At 42.1% G+C, this 21,344-nt stretch overlaps 1 protein-coding gene across 3 annotated transcripts in view; it reads left to right on the forward strand.

The window, feature by feature from the left end:
* NETO2 (neuropilin and tolloid like 2) overlaps positions 1–21,344 on the forward strand; it is a 79,094-nt gene that overhangs the window by 49,240 nt on the left and 8,510 nt on the right. Inside the window, exons 4-8 of one of the 3 annotated variants that reach the window (XM_060788193.2) lie at positions 866–1,114; positions 2,616–2,660; positions 2,756–2,883; positions 10,701–10,929; positions 16,428–16,541. In XM_060788193.2, coding sequence (XP_060644176.2) covers positions 866–1,114; positions 2,616–2,660; positions 2,756–2,883; positions 10,701–10,929; positions 16,428–16,541 — 765 coding nt within the window. The remainder of the gene's footprint in view (positions 1–865; positions 1,115–2,615; positions 2,661–2,755; positions 2,884–10,700; positions 10,930–16,427; positions 16,542–21,344) is intronic. The other 2 variants (XM_060788194.2, XM_060788195.2) reach the window with 2 other exon arrangements.

Raw genomic sequence — 21,344 nt, forward strand, 5'->3', positions numbered from 1 at the left:
GCCAAGTTTGGTTCAATTCTATCATTGGTGGAGTTCAGAGTGCTCTTAGATTGTAGGTGAACTATGAATCCCAGCAACTACAACTCCCAAATGTCAATGTCTATTTCCCCCCAAACTCCACCAGTGGCATATATTTGGACATATTGAGTATTCATGCCAAGTTTGGTCCAGATCCATCATTGTTTGAGTCCACAGTGCTCTCTGGATATAGGTGAACTACAACTCCTAAACTCTAGGTCAATGCCCACCAAACCCTTCCAGTATTTTCTGTTGGTCATGGGAGTTGTGTGCTGCGTTTGGTTCAATTCTATCATTGGTGGAGTTCAGAGTGCTGTAGGTGAACTATGGTTGTAGGTGAACTATGAATCCCAGCAACTACAATTCCCAAATGACAGAATCAATCTCCCCCCAACCCTACCCAGTATGCAAATTTAGGTGCACCAAATTTGGTCCAGTGAATGAAACTACATCCTTCATCTTAAATATTAGAATTCATAACAGTAGCAAAATTAGAGTTATGAAGTTGCAATGAAAATAATGTTATGGTTGGGGTTCATCACAACATGAGGAGCTGTATTAAGGGGTCACGGCATTAGAAAGGTTGAGAAACACTTCTCTAGTGTGATGAAGTAGTGAAGCCATGTTTCACTTGCTTAGGTTTCATGGTTGTGCACCGACGGTTCTTGACGGAGCGTTTTCTCTTTTATTATCGACAGATGGCATATTGTTTTTGTGCCTTTTTCTCAATATACTTTCAGAACAATTTTGTGTTATAAGCGGAGTCATAAATATGTCAATAGGTTCAGAATCGTTCTCCGTGTTTCTGTAAGTCCTATTGATCTGGGTTGTCTTTCCTTTGTCACAGCTGCTCCACGCCAAAGAATTGAATTGACTTTTGATGAGCCATATTACATTGAGCCTTCGTTCGAATGTCGCTTTGATCACCTGGAGGTTCGAGACGGACCCTTTGGTTTCTCCCCCCTCATTGACCGCTACTGTGGTCTCAAAAGCCCGACCCTGATTCGATCAACAGGCAGATTTATGTGGATAAAATTTACTTCCGACGAAGAGCTTGAAGGAGAAGGGTTTAAAGCCAAGTATTCCTTTATACCAGGTGAAAAAATGTCCTCACTTTTCTCACTTTGCCTTTAAGAGATTATTATGCAAAGATACTGTTGAATTCATTGATGAGTTTAACAATATTAGAACTGACACTATGTGTTTTGTTCGTTTATGGGCTTATCCAGACAAGGAAAAAAATCCCTGGGAATCTATCAATACTATTTGTTCTGTTTGTTTTGATTTGACATTCATGGCTGTAGTTTGCAATCCAAACACTTTCTTGAAATATCCTGGGTTTCTATCTCTTCCTTGGAGTTCCTCCTCCCCCTTCCCATGTGTCACATCTAGAAACAGACAACATTTTAGACTACAGCTCCCAGCATTCCTCATCATTGGTTTTGTTGGTTGTTGCTAAAAACCCATAGAATTCTTGGAAGGGCTTGTGGTTTCCACTCATGTTCTAAAGATAGTGTAGATCATCATCTATATAAATAAAAATGTAATGTTCATTATATCTGTGGAAAGACCAGGGTGGGACAAAGGACTTTTGTCTGCTGGAGCTAGGTGTGAATGTTTCAACTGACCACCTTGATTACCATTTAATAGCTTGGAAGTGCCTGGGGGGAATCTTTTGTTGAGAGTGATTTGATGTGCCTGATAGTTTACTCTCTGTTGTTTTGCTGTTGTAATTTTAGAGTTTTTTAAGAACACAGAAATGCTGGACCACTCTCACAACCACCATGTCAGACTACACAGAGAAGCCATTGAAATCCACAAGCATGTGGACAATTTCAACAGAAAGGAAGAAACCATGAAAATGAACAAAATTTGGCTACCAGCATTAAAAAATCTCAAAAATTACAACAGCAAAACAACAGAGAGTGAACAATCAAGCATCAAATCACTCTCAACATCAAATCACTCTCAACAAAAGATTCTCCCCAGGCACTTCCAAGCCATTAAATCAGTGGTTCTCAACCTGGGGTCCCCAGATGTTTTTGGCCTACAACTCCCAGAAATCCCAGCCAGTTTACCAGCTGTCAGGATTTCTGGGAGTTGAAGGCTGAAAACATCTGGGGACCCCAGGTTGAGAACCACTGCATTAAATGCTAATCAAGGTGGTCAGTTGAAACATTCACACCTAGCTCCAGCAGACAAAAGTCCTTTGTCCCACCCTGGTCTTTCCACAGATATATAAACCCAATTTTCCTAGTTCCAACAGACCTCACTACCTCTTGCCATAGATGCAGGCGAAACGTCAGGAGAAAATGCCTCTAGAACATGGCCATATAGCCCGGAAAAACCTACAACAACCCAATAATGTTATTGTTTGGGGGTCACCACAAAATGAACTGTATTAAGGGGTCATGGCATTAGGAAGGTTGAGAACTACTGTCCTGGTACAATCCCTCTGTATATCCCTCAGTATATCCTAGTATTGTGTGTCAATGTTTACCTGACTGTCTCCTTTTCTGCTTAAACTTCAAGAGACTGCTTAGCCTTCCGAAATCCAATCATCCTTTCTTTTTTCTTCTTCTTCTTCCCCTGTGCAGACCCTGACTTCACATACCTAGGAGGTATTTTAAATCCCATTCCAGGTCTAGTATTGCAGTACTAATCTCTTTTGTTCATTACATTTTAAATCACTCCTGCCCTTGGTTTGACAGCGCATGGTGTCTGCCTTCCTCTCTAGATTGCCAATTTGAGCTCTCCGGAGCCGATGGGATCGTGCGGTCCAGCCAGGTAGAACAGGAAGAGAAAACAAAGCCTGGGCAAGCGGTGGACTGCATATGGACCATTAAAGCCACTCCAAACGCCAAGGTGAGGCTGCGGAATCGCTTTGTGTCTAATCGGTTTTCGGCTCATTAGTGGATGGGAACGGCTGGCCATTAGGAATCATTTGCATGCTGTGTCTCATTCATTGAAATTAATTACCTGTTATTTGTTGGGAGTTGCGAGAAATCAAGATAGATGCTGGCTTCATAAACTGCCTTCGGTGCTCAATAATAGTGCGGCTATTTGTGACTACTGTGCATCATTCCACTGGATTTTTGTGGGGGTGGGTGGCTATTTTTTCATGAATTTATCTATCTATTTACCCCGGTGGCGCAGTGGGTTAAACCCCTGTGCCGGCAGGACTGAAGACCGACAAGTCGCAGGTTCGAATCCGGGGAGAGGCGGATGAGCTCCCTCTATCAGCTCCAGCTCCTCATGCGGGGACATGAGAGAAGCCTCCCACAAGGATGATAAAAAATAATAATAATAATAATCCAGGCGTCCCTTGGGCAACGTCCTTGCAGACCGACAATTCTCTCACAACAGGAGTCACTCCTGACACGACAAAAAAAAAAAATCTATTTATTTATTTATTTATTTCCTATACTTATACCCCGCCCTTCTCAGGGCAGCCTAACAAAAGCATCATACGATGCTAGCATCATAAAAACAACCACAGTACAATCAAAATATTAAAAATTAAAACAATTAATTAAGACACATCCATTAAAATCGAAATCCAAAAACCAGCCTGGATCAATTCATTGCCATAAGTCGTTTGATCTTCTATCACTTGCTGCTCACTGATCAAATGCTTGGTCCCATAACCAGGTCTTGATTTTCCTTCTAAAAGGCAAGTCTGATATCTCTAGGGAGGGCGTTCCATAGGCGGGGGGCCACTGCTGAGAAGGCCCCGTCTCTCATCCCCATCAACCGTGTTTGCAATAGTGGTGGGATCGAGAGCAGGGCCTCTCCTGAAGATCTTAAACTTCGTGATTGGTCATGGCAGGAGATACGTTCAGACAGGTAGTCTGCGCCAGAACCGTTTACCTATCTATCTATATAAATAAAAATGTAATGTTCGTTTGTGGGATTGACATAATTCAAAAACCACTGGATGAATTGACACCAAATTTGGACACAATACACATATCAGACCAACGAGTGTCCATCACCCCTAAAAACACACAAAAACACCAGCAGAACGGATGTTAAAACCCCCCAAAATAAACCATATATACATACGTTCATACGCATATACACATGCACACATACATACAGGCACACACACACACACACACATATATATATATATATACACAAGCGCACACAAATATACACATATGCACACATACATATACACCTGTATACATATACACATACATACACACATATAAACACACATACATGCATATACACAAGCACACACATTTACACAATATACATATACACATATAAACACAGAAATATACACATGCACACATACATACAGACACATATATATACGCAAACACACAAATATACACATACAGTATACATACACATACATACACACATATATGTATATAGACAAGCATACATATACACAATATACATATACATATATAAACACAAATACACAAATATGTACACACTTATACACACATAAATACACACACACATATATACACCCAAACACACATATATACACATATACACAAATATATACACAGAAATAAACACACATACACAGACACAAAACACATATACACAGGCTGGGCCACAGCAACGCATGGCAGGGGATGGCTAGTTCCATATAAGAATCATATTTAGGGACTTGTCAAAACATTTGAACGCCATCCTTTCGATTTGGCTTCAAACTCTGCTTTTCCCCTTCTCCATGTTAATATTCATTATGCATTAAATTAAGTGCCATAATAAAATGAATCTGTTCCTTAGTTTTAATGAAGGGTCAAACTTATTTTAGTTCTGCAGCCATTAAAATGTCTTCATTATGGGGAATGGCTGAAATACCTTAAAAGAGATCACATGCTGCCCAGAATATTAGAAATGGTTTATTAATCTTTTTATAGACACTTGACATATTTAATCCTTTATATTATTTGTAAGTCTAATAAAATAATTTAAGTTAATTAGTGCCTAAACAAAACAGTATATGAAATTAAATGCCAATGGGAAAAATTATATATCGTATATACTCGAGTATAAGCCGACCTGAATATAAGCCGAGGCACCTAATTTTACCACAAAAAACTGGGAAAACTTATTGACTCGAGTATAAGCCGAAGGTGGAAAATGCAGCAGTTACTCGTAAATTTCAAAATAAAAATAGATACCAATAAAATTACATTAATTGAGGTATCCGTAGGTTAAATGTTTATGGATGAGGCCCGAGCCGTTCTGTTTTCTTAAGGATTTTAAGAACTGCTGGTGTCAAAATTTTTGACCGAGCAGTTTTGGTGTGAATGTCAGTTTGAATGGCTTGTTCCTATTTTAGTTTATTGTGCTGGCTTTTAATTATTCAGCTTCATATTTATTTAACATCCAGCCTCTTCTCCAATATGGGACCCAAGACTACTTATTCTGTTGCAAGCTACAACTAAAATAATAAATAATACAGTGTTCCCTCACTTATCACGAGTGTTATGTTCCAGGATCACCCACGAAAAGTGAAAATCCATGAAGTAGGGATGAAAATCCACACACACATACACACACACACACACACACATATATATATATATAGAGAGAGAGAGAGAATTCAGAGGGTGAGGCAGAAGTGAGGATAGATTTAAAGGCACCACACACCTTTTTTTTTGTTTTTTTGCTAGCTATAAGGAAGGGGCTATAAGGCCGTGATTTACATACTGCTTTGTATCTCCTCTCTGGTCGCTTCTGTGGCGAGAAAATCAGCCGTCTACAAAGACGTTGCCCAGGGGACGCCCGGATGTCTTGCAATCCTGCAAGGAGGCTTCTCTCATGTCCCCCTCGCCAGAACACCTCGCCAGAACACCTCAGCAAGCGAGAGTCCAAAAGTGGCAGGCTCAAACCCAGAACCTCAACCAATGGCTGATACCAAATGAGAGACTCCCCCCTGGGCACACAGAGGACTGGGCGACTTGGAAGGCGCTGAACAGACTGCGCTCTGGCACCACGAGATGCAGAGCCAACCTTCAGAAATGGGGCTACAAAGTGGAATCCACAACATGCGAGTGCGGAGAAGAGCAAACCACTGACCACCTGCTGCAATGCAACCTGAGCCCTGCCACATGCACCATGAAGGACCTTCTTGCAGCAACACCAGAAGCACTCCAAGTGGCCAGATACTGGTCAAAGGACATTTAATCACCTACCAAACTCACAATTTTCTTATTTTGGCTGGGTTTTTGTGCTTTATTCTGTTAGAAATGTAATATAATCGACTGGTTGCACTGACACGATAAATAAAAATCTCCTCTCTCTTTTTTATCATTGCCTGCCTCTCTTCCAAGGGGGAGGGTGAAACCCCTTTCCACACTCCATCATTGCCAGGAGGCAAAAACCCGCAAAACAGTGAGTCCGCAAAAAGCGAACTGCGAAGTAGCGAGGGAACACTGTACAAATATTTTAAAAAACCAAGCAATTATATTAAAATTCACCCAAAAGACATTTTTAATATAAAGTAAAAAAGATCAAGTAAAAAGCCTATCATACTCCCATCATACAACGAGGGGGGGAAGCCAAGGAGTTGCTGCCGTCACCCTGGCAATCCCGGTCCACCGCTCTCAAGTAACAGCAAAGATGCAGCAGCAGCCTCTGCTTCTCGCCATGCACTCCTCTCATGTCCTTCTTCTCGCTATGTGTGCCCCCCTTGTCCTGTCACCGCGTGAGCAAGTGCCTCCCTCTTCTCGCTGCATGCGTGCCTCCCTCCCCTTTCACCGCATGCGCTTCCCTCCCTCTCCGGAGGAGGGAGGTGCTTGCGCTCACAGCAACAGGACGAGGGAGGCACACGCATGCTGAGAAGAGGAAGGCAAGAGGGGCACAGGCGACGAGGAAAGGAGGGTGCTGCGAGGCTACACCTTGAAGATAGTGGCTACTCGTCATATCCCAACAGCCCGCGACAGTATGATGGGATATGATGGGCTTTTTTCTTTAATTTTTTTACTTTACATTTAAAATGTCTTTTAGATGCATTTTAATAGAATTGTTTAGTTATTTTTATTTTTAAAATCCTTGTATTATATATTATTTTAATTGACTCTGGAGTGTTGCTTCTCTCTTTTTAAAATTCTTTTCCCTCAGCTTCTAATGCAATCTCTCCTTTCCTTCCATTGCAAGTTTCTGTCATGTTGCCAGGGCTCTGCCATTCTTTAGGTAGAGATGGACCAAACAAATACTCAGTTTTTATCAAGCAGTTGAATTAAAACAGCACTTACTTTCTGGCTGTACTAATAGTCCAAAATATAAAACATAAAGATTGCACCCAGTTGCAGAATATAAAACAAAAACAGCAAACACTGATGCAGGTTCAAGGTAACGCCATAGTCAAAAGGTCCAGTCCAGTAGTCAAACGCTGAGAGTTCAATAAACAAAGTCTAGAGAGCAAGAGTCCATACCGTAGTCAAAAGCCAGTCCAAAGATTCAAATTTCCAGGATTCGGGAGATAAGTCAGGACACCGAAAATCCACAAACCTGGGGGAAAACCAGCAGCATCTACCACCAAGATAAAACAAATACTTTTCTCCCAAAGATCAGTCCCAAGGCTAGCTCCTTATATCCAGAAACACCCAGCTGCAATCTATCTCTTGCATACCTCCACCCTTAATTGCTTTCACCCATGAACTCTTACTTACAGATTACTCAACCCTTTAGAACTAAGACTTACATTAACCCTTCCTTCACCAACTGCTAGGCCCACCACCACCAACCACAAACAACTGTGGAACATGATACATGACAATTAGAAGCAGGCTGTGGAACATTGGGTTGCTTTGCGGAGAGGCGAGAGTCCTGGCAGGAACACACAGGGCTTAAAGAAGGGCTTCTTTTAGCCTCACGCCTTCCCACCAGGACCCTCACTCGTGTATAAGTCGAAGGGGGCTTTTTCATCTTAAAAAGGGGGCTGAAAAACCCGCCTTATACTTGAGTATATACGGTATTTATATCAAGAACAGATTCCAATACGTTATATTCCGGTGTAGTTAACAGGAGACACCTCACATAATTTGGTGCTTTTATAGTTTACTTTAGTTTTCTAATTCAGGACTGTATTCCGCTGCTGCTGTTCTGGGTTGCTATTGATTTCAACTATTAATTTCTAAGAGTGGCCTACACATTTGTTTTCTGTGGAGTGTGACATAAAGAAGACCGTAAACAATAAAATCGGAGTAAATTCAAGATGCAACAAGCATCGACAGCGTTGGTTTCCTTAACAATAGCTGTTCACAAAATAATGTTTGTTATAACACAGATGTCTTTGCACCGATAAGGCGATTTAATTTAGATAGTGCCACAATAAGTACTTGAAATAAAGACTTTGAATACTTACGTTCCTTTGTTCGTGCTCATGTTCTTGTCAACTAGAGCAATAACCTTTTCTTCCAAAGCCTGCTTCCTTTGTTCAGAAATGAACCCTTTTCAGGTTCTGGGATGTTGAATCTCATGAACATGGCCATTTCTGGTATTTTGTATCAATTTCTCCTTTAATGCAGTGACTGGTTTGTTTGACTTATATACAATACAGTAGCCATTGCTACAGGTTTACCAGAGCGAGACATAGTTACAGTTTGCATAAAAGTTTGCATCCTTTTAGGCATTATTTAGTGTTGTTGTTGTTGTCTCTTTTGTTTGCATACTTTGGCATTGCAATTTTAATCAAAATATTATTCTGGAAATGTGTGAAACAGAAAACATAAAGAACCAATGTTGCCATACAAGCAAATAAATTGTATAACTTCCATTTTTGCTATTCAAATTATAGCACCTCGAGAATAAGGATTTGAGGTTGACATGAATTTTAACTTCTCCTTTGTGCACAAGAGAATGAAATTGGAGAGTTAGTGACAGCAACATTTCTATGCCCAGAATACAATAGTTTGTTTGTTTCGTGCCAAAAGCATAAGTAGAAAACTGATACAAATCGAAGGAGCACATCAGCTAAATAATTTTTGAACAAAACCGGGCAACAGCAACCGCATTGTCTGTAGCTTTAAGCAATTCTTCCTCTGTGCGTGAGGCAGGGCATTGTGGACATGCATACAGGTGCAGAGTTGTTTGTTCTGCTCCACAGTTGTGCAAGGTGTGGGATTCTTTTAGGTAGTGCCATTTTGTCAGGTTGTCTTTTGATCCTGTGGAGACCAAAATCCACTGATTGTGGTAATGTGAAAGTAACTAAATTAATTCAATGTATATATTACAAATACACATATCAAAAAACAGGACTGCCCCATTCACATTGAGTAGAAACAACTAGTTCTTTTCTTGAAGTATAAAGCAAAGTCTTTGTATGAGTAAATGTCCTGTTCCTTATTACATATGAGTGGACTCCAGTAGTATGAGTTGAGTCCAACCTGCGACCGGTTTCTTCCTCTGTGCATGAGGCAGGGCATTGTGGACATGTATACAGGTGCAGAGTTGTTTGTTCTGCTCCACAGTTGTGCAAGGTGTGGGATTCTTTTAGGTCGTGCCATTTTGCCAGGTTGTCTTTTGATCCTCTCACTCCACTTCTCAGTCTGTTCAGGGACTTCCAAGTTGCCCATTCTTGTTTTGCACCTGGAGGAAGACCCTTGTGAGGGACCATCCAAATGGGATTTTCTGGTGCCCAGAGAGATGCTCTTGCTGTTGCTGGGGGAACATTAAGAGGAGTGGTAGTTCTCATGAAGCTTTCCCTTGATTTGAGTCTACTGGTAAGAGGCTGATGACCATGCAGTGGATGGTTTTCACAATGTTCAACCTTATTTCTCTCACAGTTAGCAGCAACTTCCCGTTGTACATTTGTGGGGGGGGGGGAGGGGGCAATGCCAGCCAACTTGTAGAGTCTATCCACATATGTAGGTTTGAGGCATCCTGTGATTATTCTGCATGTTTCATCCAGTGCTATGTTCACCTGCTTGGCGTGAACAGACTTATGCCAAACAGGGCAGGCATACTCAGCAGTTGAGCAAGACAAGGCCAGGGCTGATGTTCTTATTAATTTTGGGACCAAAAAGTGTCCCTTTCCGCAGAAGATATAATTTCAGTAAAGCTAACTGGACAAAGTTTACAGAGAACTTGGAGGCAGCTATTTCTGATATAGAACATTCTAGGAGGGTTGAATGAAAAGTAATGCCACATAATCACCAGACAATTGGATACATTTCTGCCAACAATGAACAAGTTTTCTGAAGCCGTCATGGAAGAAGTCGACACTCTGTTTCCACAACCCATCGTACACAGATCTTCCGATAGCCAAGCAAAGCAATAATGTGACCCACACATTCTTGTGAAATGCCAATTATGCTTGAAATTTCTCTCTGAGTGATATGACGATCGTCCTGAATTAATATGTCAATCTTTTGCTTGTGAAACTCGGTGGTTGCTGTCACAGGACATCCAACTCTTTGTTGTCACGCAAATTCTACAATCAGTGCTTGGCACACAAACAGATCCCCAGACTATGGAGGAAGACTAGGATCATTGCCGTTTTAAAACCTGGTAAAGATGGCTCCAATGCCAGGAACTACTGACCAATCTTTTTCTTATGTCATCTATAGAGATATTTATTACTTTGTTGGTTTGTTTGGGGATATTGGTATTGGAAGACAATGAATTCTTGGCTTTGTGTTGTTTAATCGTTAGTTCACTTCTTTTGCTCAAGGTTTTATTTCTTTTCTCACACCAAACAGATCTATTTAAGATTTCTAGACTACCAAATGGAACATTCCAATGAATGCAAGAGGAACTTTGTTGCTGTGTATGATGGAAGCAGTTCCATCGAAAACTTGAAAGCAAAATTTTGCAGCACCGTCGCAAATGATGTTATGTTACAGACCGGGACCGGAGTAGTGCGGATGTGGGCGGATGAAGGCAGTAGGTTAAGCAGATTCAGAATGCTCTTTACTTCATTCGTGGATCGTAAGTATATTATTGTCGTTTATGTATATCGAGTCATCCACGTGTATAGACACGGGAAGGAAGGAGTAATGCAAATATAAAACTATTCAAGCTGTTGTAAAACTAATACAGATACACTACTAAAAATGCAATGTGATATTAAGCAAACTGGAAAAAATATATAGTGAAAATATAAGAGATAATACACAATATTAAAATTCCAAAAGCTTAGAACTACACTATGTAACAAAATATTGAAAAAATGTATCCTTCTAGTTTCAGTGTGTTATTATTCCTATTTAATTGTGTAGTATTTGGTTTACTCCAGAAACTTCATTTTTGTGGCTGTCACAAACTATGTTGAATTGGTTGAGACTCAATGAGTGCTGCAGGATGTCCTGCAAAAACAATGTTTTTGCAGTTTAATAAACTTTTTCCATGTTGTTATGATATAATTAGGAAATGACATTTATAACCCAGGAACAAAAATCATGTTACATAGTGTTATTGGACCTTCTTGCCGTGGAGGTTGAATTTAGACTAGGGCCGCAGATATAGAGGGTCCTTGCCTGGTGAGCATTATGCTAACAGCCCAATGTTTCAGATTAAAGAACTCACTCAACAGGTTAAACCCCTGTGCCAGCAGGACTGAAGACCAACAGGCTGCAGGTTCAAATCTGGGGAGAGCATGAATGAGCTCCCTCTATCAGCTTCAGCTCCTCATGCGGGGACATGAGAGAAGTCTCCCACCCGGCCCTTTAGAGGAGGAGGATGCTCCAAATGCACTGCTTCCAAGCTGCAAGCTTGCTTTTCCTTGGATTTCTTTGAGAGCATCCCAATCCGTACATATTTCCTATTTCCTATTCCTGGATTGCAGCTCCCAGCAATCCTCCAGATAGATAAGGCATATCGATTAGATAGAGATAGATAGTAGGTAGATAGATTAATAAGAAGGACTGCTGGGAGTTACAGTCCAAGAATAGTTAGAGAAGGAAGGAGAAAAAGAAAAACAGGCGAGGAGGAAGAAAAGAGGTAGAGAAGGAAGGAAGGAAGGAAGGAAGGAAGGAAGGAAGGAAGGAAGGAAGGAAGGAAGGAGAGCAGGAAAGAAAAAAGGGAAGGAAAGAGGGAGGGAGGAGGGAAGGAAGGAGAGAAAGAAAGGAGTGAAATAATAATAATAATAATCTTTATTTATGCCCTGCCACCATCTCCCCAAAGGGGACTCAGGGCGGCTTACATGAAGCCGAGCCCAGAAATACAATTACAAAAAAATAAAAAAGGTAAAGGTAGTCCCTTGACATTAAGTCCAGTCATGTCTGACTCTGGGGTGTGGTGCTCATCTCCATTTCTAAGCCAAAGAGCCAGCATTGTCCATAGACACCTCCAAGGGCATGTGGCCAGCATGACTGCATGGAACAATTCAGCGCTTTAACCCACTGCGCCACCGGGGGCTCCTACAAAAAATACAATAAAATAAAACCAAACAACAAAACTAATATCACCATAAGATAAATAAAGCATAGGAATACAATAAAAACAAAACAAAATAATGCAATGAGAAAGAGGGAGGGAAGGTTGGCCACAGCAACACCTGGCAGATACAGCTAGTGTGTTATAAAATATGACAAAACTGTATTAAACGTGACCAGTATTTTCATATTTTCTTGTTTTGAACCTGCACTGAATGGAAAACAGCTTTTGGTTTAAACTGGGGCTGTGTTAGCATATAACTCCAGACCAGATGGAAAAGCCTCAACCTATGATCTCAAAGAGGTAGGGAGATTTGGGCACCATCTATACAGCCATATAATGTAGGTGGAAACTGCATTATATGGTAAGTGTAGACTTCATATGAATCTGCACATCATATGAATGCAGTTTCAAACAGTGTAGATGGGGCCCTCAGTCAGCTGTAAGACTCGTCAACTCCCAATTCTAAATGAGATCAGAAGATAGAATTGAAGCTTGCAGTGCATCACTATACTATGCTGTAGGATGTACTATTATACTGTGTGCTAAAGAAAAGTTGCTTTCCCCTGAATTTGAGAAGTTCTGTATCCATACTTCAGTCATAACCTCTGGCTGAATAATTAATGTGGCTTTCAGGATGGAGGAGGAAGCTGGATTAATTTTTTAAACAGATCAGACATTTTAAAATTGGAAGACATTCTCGAACGACGGGCCATTTTGATCCAAATCAGCTCGGCTCTTCCTTGAAACAGACAATTAAGGGCAGCTTGAAATAGCAAGAATTATAATTAAACTTCAAACGGCATTAACGTGCTCTGATCAGCTGGTGTCCTTATAATCAGATTAGTGTGCTTTAAATCACAATATATAACTCGGCACGAATTGCAATAATTTAACATGTATTACTCCTTCCTTTTAAAACACTGGTCATTTAAATAACTGAAAATTGTACAAAACAATCCTTACCAACAGCATAATCTCAATTTCTAAACCGAAGAACCGGTGTTGTCCATAGACACCTCCAAGGTCATGTGGCCGGCATGACTGCAGGAAGAGCAGTTACCTTCCCACCAAAGCAGTACCTATTATCTACTCACATTTGCATGTTTTTGAACTGCTAGGTTAGCAGAAGCCGGGGCTAACAGCAAGAGCTCACCCTCCTCTCCGGATTCGAACTGCTGACCTTCCAGTCAGCAAGTCAGCGTTTAACCCGCTGCGCCACCAGGGCATAGCTGATAAAAAGACTGCTATTTTTAATACTATTGTCAAGGAAGTAGGCAGGGCATGTTGTTAGCTCAACCATAGGAATCGGTTGCTGTGAGTTTTCCGAGCTGTATAGCCATGTTCCAGAAGCATTCTCTCCTGACGTTCCACACACATCTATAGCAGGCATCCTCAGAGGTTGTGAGGTCTGTTGGAAACTGGGCAAGTGGGGTTTATATATCTACTACTGGCCCCTGCCACGCGTTGCTGTGGCCCATTCTGGTGACCTGGAAAATAAAGTAATTTGCTTGTGGGTAAACAGTATTTCTTGCTGTTTCTTTGCCAGGGTTGATGTGAGATTGTCTAGTTTGCCTACTCTGGAACATGCAACATATCATTGTCCTTCTTTAGGGGTCCCTTTCAAATCTTTGATACTGCATCTGTCATATACATATATATGTGTATGTGAATGGCTGGATGGCCCTTTCTTGCCCTGATGAAAGGAGTTGGACTGGATGCCCTTAAGGCAGCATTTCTCAACCTGGGGTTTGGGACCCTGGGGGGGGGGGGTTGTGAGGGGTGTCAGAAGGATCGCCAAAGACCACCAGAAAACACAGTATTTTCTGTTGGTCATGAGGGTTCTGTGTGGGAAGTTTGCCCCCAGTTCTGTCGTTGGTAGGGTTCAGAATGCTCCTTGATTGTAGGTGAACTATAAATCCCAGTAACTCCAAAATGTCAAGGTCTATTTCCCCCAAACTCCATCTGTGTTTATATTTGGACATATTGAGTATTCGTGCCAAGTTTGGACCAGATCACTGTTTGAGTCCATAGTGCTCTCTAGATGTAGGTGAACTACAAATCCAAAACTCAAGATCAGTGTCCACCAAATCCTTCTAGTGTTTTCTGTTGGTCAGGGAAGTCCTGTGTGCCAAATTTAGTTCAATTCCATTGTTGGTGGAGTTCAGAATGCTCTTTGATGATAGGTGAACTATAAATCCCAGCAACTACAACTCCCAAATGACAAAATCATAATTTTTTGAGTGATGGTCACTTCTTGTGTTGTGAGACGTTTTGTTGCCAAATTTGGTGTGATTTCATTCATTGGTTCTTTTGGTTTTAAGGTACTCACTATGCACAGAGCATTTATATATAGATAGATAGATGGAATGTCCAGAGTGGGAGAAAGAACTCTTGTCTGCTGGAGGCAATTGGCTATCTTGATTACCAAAATAATTCAATCCTAATTTGTATCCCTTTCTCCTTTAATGCAGAGACTGGCTTGTTTGATTTAGGTACAATACAGTAGCCATTGCTGTCAGCTTTGAGCAATACAGGTTTACCGGAGTGAGACATAGTTACAGTTTGCATAAAACTTTGCACCCTTTTAGTGTTGTTGTTGTTGTCTCTTTTGTTTGCATACTTCAGTGTTGCACTTTTAGTCTTGGAAATCCATGAAGCAGAAAACATAAAGAACCAATGTTGCCATACAAACAAATGGGTTGTATAACTTTCATTTTTGCTACTCGAATTACAGCACCTTGGCAATGAAGATTTGAGGTTTACATGGATTTTAACTTTGTGCATAAGAGAATGAAGTTGGAGAGTTAGTGATAGCAATATTACTATGCCCAGAATAGAAATGTTTATTGGTTTGCCATAGATGTGGGCTAAATGTCAGCAGTTCAAAAACATGCAAATGTGAGTACTGCTTCTGTGGGAAGGTAACAGTGTTCCATGCAGTCATGCTGGCCATATGACCTTGGAGGTGTCTACAGACAACGCCGGCCCTTCGGCTTCGAAATTGAGATGAGCACCAACTTCAGAGTCGCACACGGCTGGACTTAATGTCAGGGGAAAACCTTTACCTTTGCTAAAGAAGATAAGAAGATTTGCAAAGCATCTTCCTCATGAAAACCTTGCACAGTTTGGTCACCAGTTTTCTTTGATACAAAAAAAGGAGGATGTCAGTAGATGGAATTATTTTTAAGATTCCAAACCTTTGCCCACTTTGTTCGCCTTTCTCTGAACGCATTCCATCTTGTCAATATCCCTCTTGAATTTTGATGCTCAGAATTGGGCACAAGAGGTATTCCAGGGGAGGCAGAATGACCAACGCAGAAGTGAGTGGAACAATGTGGAAGTTCAAAGTTTTCTTTCATTTGGAGATGAGCTCAGAAGTACACTATCAAAATAGTGGTTTTCACAGAGGAAATAAGAACTGATAAGAACTCTCGAGTGGGATGATAACTTCTCTTGATCTCAACACTAGACTGCTGTTGATGCAGCCTAGACTCGCAGTTATATTTTCAGCGGCTGCATCACACTCTTGACTCATGTTCAGCTTATGGTCTACTAAGACTCCTAGATCCCTTTCGCATGGACTGTTTTCAAACCAGGTCTCACCTGTTCTGTATCTGTGTATTTCATTTTGATTGCCTAAGTGTATACTGTACATTTCTCCTTGTCAAAATTCATTTTGTTGTTGAAGGCTTTCATGGAATCATTTGGTTGCTGAGAGTTTTCCGGGCTGTGTATGGTCATGTTCCAGAAGCATTCTCTCCTGATGTTTCACCCACATCTATGGCAGATATCCTCAGAGGGCTCTCCGAGGTCCTCTGAGGATGCCTCACAACCCCTGAGGATGCCTGCCATAGATGTGGGCAAAATGTCAGGAAAGAATACTCCTGGAACATGGCCATACAGCCCGGAAAACTCACAGCAACCCAGCGATTCTGGCCATGAAAGCCTTCAACAGCACAAACTGTAGAAATATTTTGAATGTGTTGCTATGTAGTCTATGGTTATAGATGTGGTAACCCAGACCTTTCCCCCCATTTGCTCCTCCATAGCTCCCTGCTCGGGCGGCACTTACTTTTGCCATAGCAACATGTGCATCAATAATTCTCTGGTCTGCAACGGCATTCAAAACTGTGCATATCCTTGGGATGAAAACCACTGCAAAGGTGAGTAGACCAAACCTTGGACCAGTTGGGACTCGCTTATAGATCTGATTTTCCTATATGAACTAAGGCTAGTACTGGTCAATATTGTCAGGCTAAAGGATTGTGAAGAACATCATACATCTTCCTTTAGAATGGGAAAATTATAAAGCACATTTTAGAAAGCAATGCATAGTACTTATTTACGATATTTATATCCTGCCTTTCTCAGCCATACGGCGACTCAAGGCGAGTTACAGATTGGCACAATTCAATGTCGGGCGTTCATAAGAGTGCCATTAAAAACAATCAACATTACAATATAAAACATAAATAAAAACCGTTAAAGCATATAATCATTGGTGTCATCCTGTTAAAAACATTATCCAGTCACATCGTCTGGCTATTCCATGTTCATCATTCATAATTCTGCGTTATCTATTCCGCTGCATTCTCAAAAGCTTGCTCAAAGAGTCAAGTCTTTACTTTTTTTCAGAAAGTTAAGAGGGAGGGGATCGATCTAATATCCCTGGGAAAGAAGTTCCCTAGCCAGGGGGCCACCACTGAGAAGGCCCTGTCCTTCGTCTCTGCCAATCGCACTTGTGAGGCAGATGGGATCGAGAGCAGGGCCTCCCGAGATGTAGTAGTTATGGATCCGATTGCTGTCTCCTCTTTCTAATTTGTGTTTTCGTGCCATTTTGTTCATTCGGAATGCATGAAATTTCATACCATTTTGATCATTCGGAATGTGGAATTTCCCTCTGGCATGGAAATATTAGTGAAATGAAAGGAAAGGAACGCGGGAACGGTAACTGTTTGGTCACCTGATTTTCAGCACTCAGCTGTCAGCCCTGGCAGGCCCTCTTACTTGGCATTCAGCGCACTTGGATTTAGGCCCTAGCAGGGCCTACAGACAAATTCTGAGTGTTTCTTCGGTGCTTGGCGCACTCGGATATAGGCCCTGGCAGGCCGTACATCTCTTATTCTATAAGCCCTGGCAAGCATTGGCGCTTTGCCACCAATGGGCTGAAAATATTCATTTTTTTCAGACCTTGGATGAAAAAGCTCATTTGGAAAGGAGTCCCCACCTGTTAAACCCCTGTGCTGGCAGGACTGTTGACCGACAGGTTGCAGGTTCGAATCCAGTGAGAGTGCAGATGAGCTCCCTCTGTCAGCTCCAGGTCCCCATGCGGGGACATGACAGAAGCCTCCCACAAGGATGGCAAAACATCAAAAACATCAGTGCGTCCCCTGGGCAATGTCCTTGCAGACGGCCAATTCTCTCACACCAGAAGTGACTTGCAGTTTCTCAAGTCACTCCTGACATAACAAAAAAATTGGAAAGGTGCCCATTTTTGGATAAAGTGCTCAAATGCAACAAACCAGAATGGATAGTGATTCTGTACAAATGCACAAGACTAATGTTAAACTTGCAATGTGTCAGGCTTCTATTTTGACCATCTGTCTGTTGTGTGACATGCTATGTTTCTTCACCTTTGAGTTCCTTTTCTTTTAATTTTTAAAGGTATGCTTTTACGGTGCAGCTCTCTACTTCTCTGGTTATGGTTTTCTGTTTTATAGCTTTTCAAAAATAGATTGGTTCGTTAAAAATGAGCTCTTCAAGTGGGCCTCTGCCTCCCTTGCATTCGTCCTGTCTAGTCTGAAGAGTCTTTTATTTCACTTACCTGGTTTCTTTTCATTGACGAGCTGTCCTATTGCTGAAGCTCCCAGCATGAAATACTTACGTAATACAATAAAACAAATAAACATTGATTTAAAATGTACTTTAAAAGAAGCAGTAAAAAAAGATGTTTGAAAACAGAAAGAGAAATATTCGAGGCACTCAAACAACAACACTTTTAAAGCCAACCTTAGATAATTTAATGCAGTGTCTAGAACTATATCGATCCATCTTCCCAGTTTTTCAGAAGAAACAAGGGGGAAAATTCCATTCACATTTTAGTTATAGATATGGGCTTATCCAGGAGATAATGTTGTTGTTCATTCGTTCAGTCGTCTCCGACTCTTCGTGACCTCATGGACCAGCCCACGCCAGAGCTCCCTGTCGGCCGTTACCACCCCCAGCTCCCTCAAGGTCGGTCCAGTCACTTCAAGGATGCCATCCATCCATCTTGCCCTTGGTCGGCCCCTCTTCCTTTTGCCTTCCACTTTCCCCAGCATAATTGTCTTCTCTAAGCTTTCCTGTCTCCTCATGATGTGGCCAAAGGACTTCAACTTTGCCTCTAGTCTCCTTCCCTCCAATGAGCAGCCGGGCTTTATTTCCTGGAGGATGGACTGGTTGGATCTTCTTGCAGTCCAAGGCACTCTCAGAACTTTCCTCCAACACCACAGTTCAAAAGCATCGATCTTCCTTCGCTCAGCCTTCCCTAAGGTCCAGCTCTCACATCCGTAGGTGACTACAGGGAATACCATGGCTTTGACTAGGCAATGGATCTTTGTTGCCAGTCTGATGTCTATACTCTTTACTATTTTATCGAGACTGGACATTGCTCTCCTCCCAAGAAGGAAGCGTCTTCTGATTTCCTGGCCACAGTCTGCATCTGCAGTCATCTTTGCACCTAGAAATACAAAGTCTGTCACGGCCTCCACGGTTTCTCCCTCTATTTTCCAGTTGTCAATCATTCTTGTTGGTTTTTTTGACGTTTAGCTGCAACCCGGCTTTTGCGCTTTCTTCTTTCGCCTTGATTAGAAGGCTCCTCAGCTCCTCCTCGCTTTCGGCCATCAGAGTGGTGTCATCTGCATATCTGTGGTTGTTGATGTTTCTTCCAGCAATTTTCACCCCAGCTTTGCATTCATCCAGCCTCGCACATCCTCGCATGATGTGTTCTGCATACAAGTTAAAAAGGTTGGGTGAGAGGATGCAGCCTTGCCGGACGCCTTTCCCAATCTTGAACCAGTCTGTTGTTCCGTGGTCAGTTCTGACTGTTGCGACTTGGTCCTTGTACAGATTCCTCAGGAGAGAGACAAGGCGATTTGGTATACCCATCCCACTAAGAACTTGCCACAATTTATGATGATCCACACAGTCAAAGGCTTTAGAATAGTCAATGAAGCAGAAGTAGATGTTTTTCTGAAACTCCCTGCCAGGAGATAATAGTGTAACTGTTTCCCTTTGGAAAGACTTTTTAAAACATCATACTCATGATTCTTCTAGACTAAAGCAATAACCTTTCCTTCCAAAGCTACCTTCCTTATGCCCTTTGAGGTCACAAAGCATTAAATATATTGCTCTAATCTAGTAGTGCCATCTTGTGTGCTTTCTTGTGAAGTGCTCAGATTTAATCATTCTTGTCAAACACTGTTACCTTTAAGTGCATGAAGGGTGGCACATCTCTTCTCTTAACCAGCAGGCAAAACAAGTATAATTTAGCCCGGTCTGCTTTAAAGCCCTAAATGGCTCGGGTCCAGGCTATTTGACCGATCATATCTCCTCTTACAAACCAGCCCAGGCACTGCAGTCATTGGAGGAGGCCCTGCTCTCAGTCCCACCCCCATCCCAAGCACAACTGGTTTTTATTTGTCGTGTCAGGAAGACCAGTCAAATTATATTACATTTCTAACAGAACAAAGCAAACAAACAGACAAAATACAAAATGTGTGGGTTTGGTAGTTGATTAAATGTCCTTTGACCAGTATCTGGCCACTTGGAGTGCCTCTGGTGTTGCTGCAAGGAGGTCCCCCATTGTGCATGTAGCAGGGCTCAGGTTGCATTGCAGCAGGTGGTCAGTGGTTTGCTCTTCTCCATCGTGGATTCCATTTTGTAGCCCCATTTCTTAAGATTGGCTCTGCACCTCGTGGTGCCAGAGCGCAGTCTGTTCAGTGCCTTCCAAGTCGCCCAGTCTTCTGTGTGCCCAGGAGGGAGTCTCTCATCTGGTATCACCCACGGATTGAGGTGCTGGGTTTGAGCCTGCCACTTTTGGACTCTCGCTTGCTGAGGTGTTCCAGCGAGTGTCTCTGTAGATCTAAGAAAACTATTTCTAGATTTAAGTCGTTGATGTGCTGGCTGATACCCAAACAAGGGATGAGCTGGAGATGTCTCTGCCTTGGTCCTTTCACTATTGGCTGCTACTTCCCGACGGATGTCAGGTGATGCAATACCGGCTAAGCAGTGTAATTTCTCCAGTGGTGTAGGGCGCAGACACCCTGTGATAATGCGGCATGTCTCATTCAGAGCCACATCCACTGTTTTAGTGTGGTGAGATGTGTTCCACACTGGGCATGCATACTCAGCAGCAGAATAGCATAGCTCAAGGGCAGATGTCTTCACTGTGTCTGGTTGTGATCCCTAGGTTGTGCCAGTCAGCTTTTGTATGATATTGTTTCTAGCGCCCACTTTTTGCTTGATATTCAGGCAGTGCTTCTTGTAGGTCGGAGCACAGTCCAGAGTGACTCCCAGGTATTTGGGTGCACTGCAATGCTCCAGTGGTATTCCTTCCCACAACAAGATGTGTCGACAGCAGACACTCTGCTGGCTGTTGAATTAGATCACACGTCGGACACCTCCCAAGTGTCTAGGACTGTGAGATGTATCAGCGAATAATGCGTGCAGATCCCAGTAAGGTGGCCTTCTGCAGCTGGCAGATGGTAATTTTGTCAGCGCTGATTGTGTTTAAGTGCAGGCCAAGGTCTTTAGGCACTGCACCCAGTGTGCCAATCACCATTGGGACCACTTTGACTGACTTGTGCCAGAGTCTTTGCAGTTCGATTTTTGAATCCTCATATCGTGTCAGCTTTTCCTGTTGTTTCTCTGCAATCCTGCTGTCACCTGGGATTGCGACATCGATCATCCATACTTTGATCGATGTG

The sequence above is a fragment of the Anolis sagrei genome, chromosome 8 (assembly GCF_037176765.1).
Source record: "Anolis sagrei isolate rAnoSag1 chromosome 8, rAnoSag1.mat, whole genome shotgun sequence".
In the NCBI taxonomy this organism is placed as follows: domain Eukaryota; kingdom Metazoa; phylum Chordata; class Lepidosauria; order Squamata; family Dactyloidae; genus Anolis; species Anolis sagrei.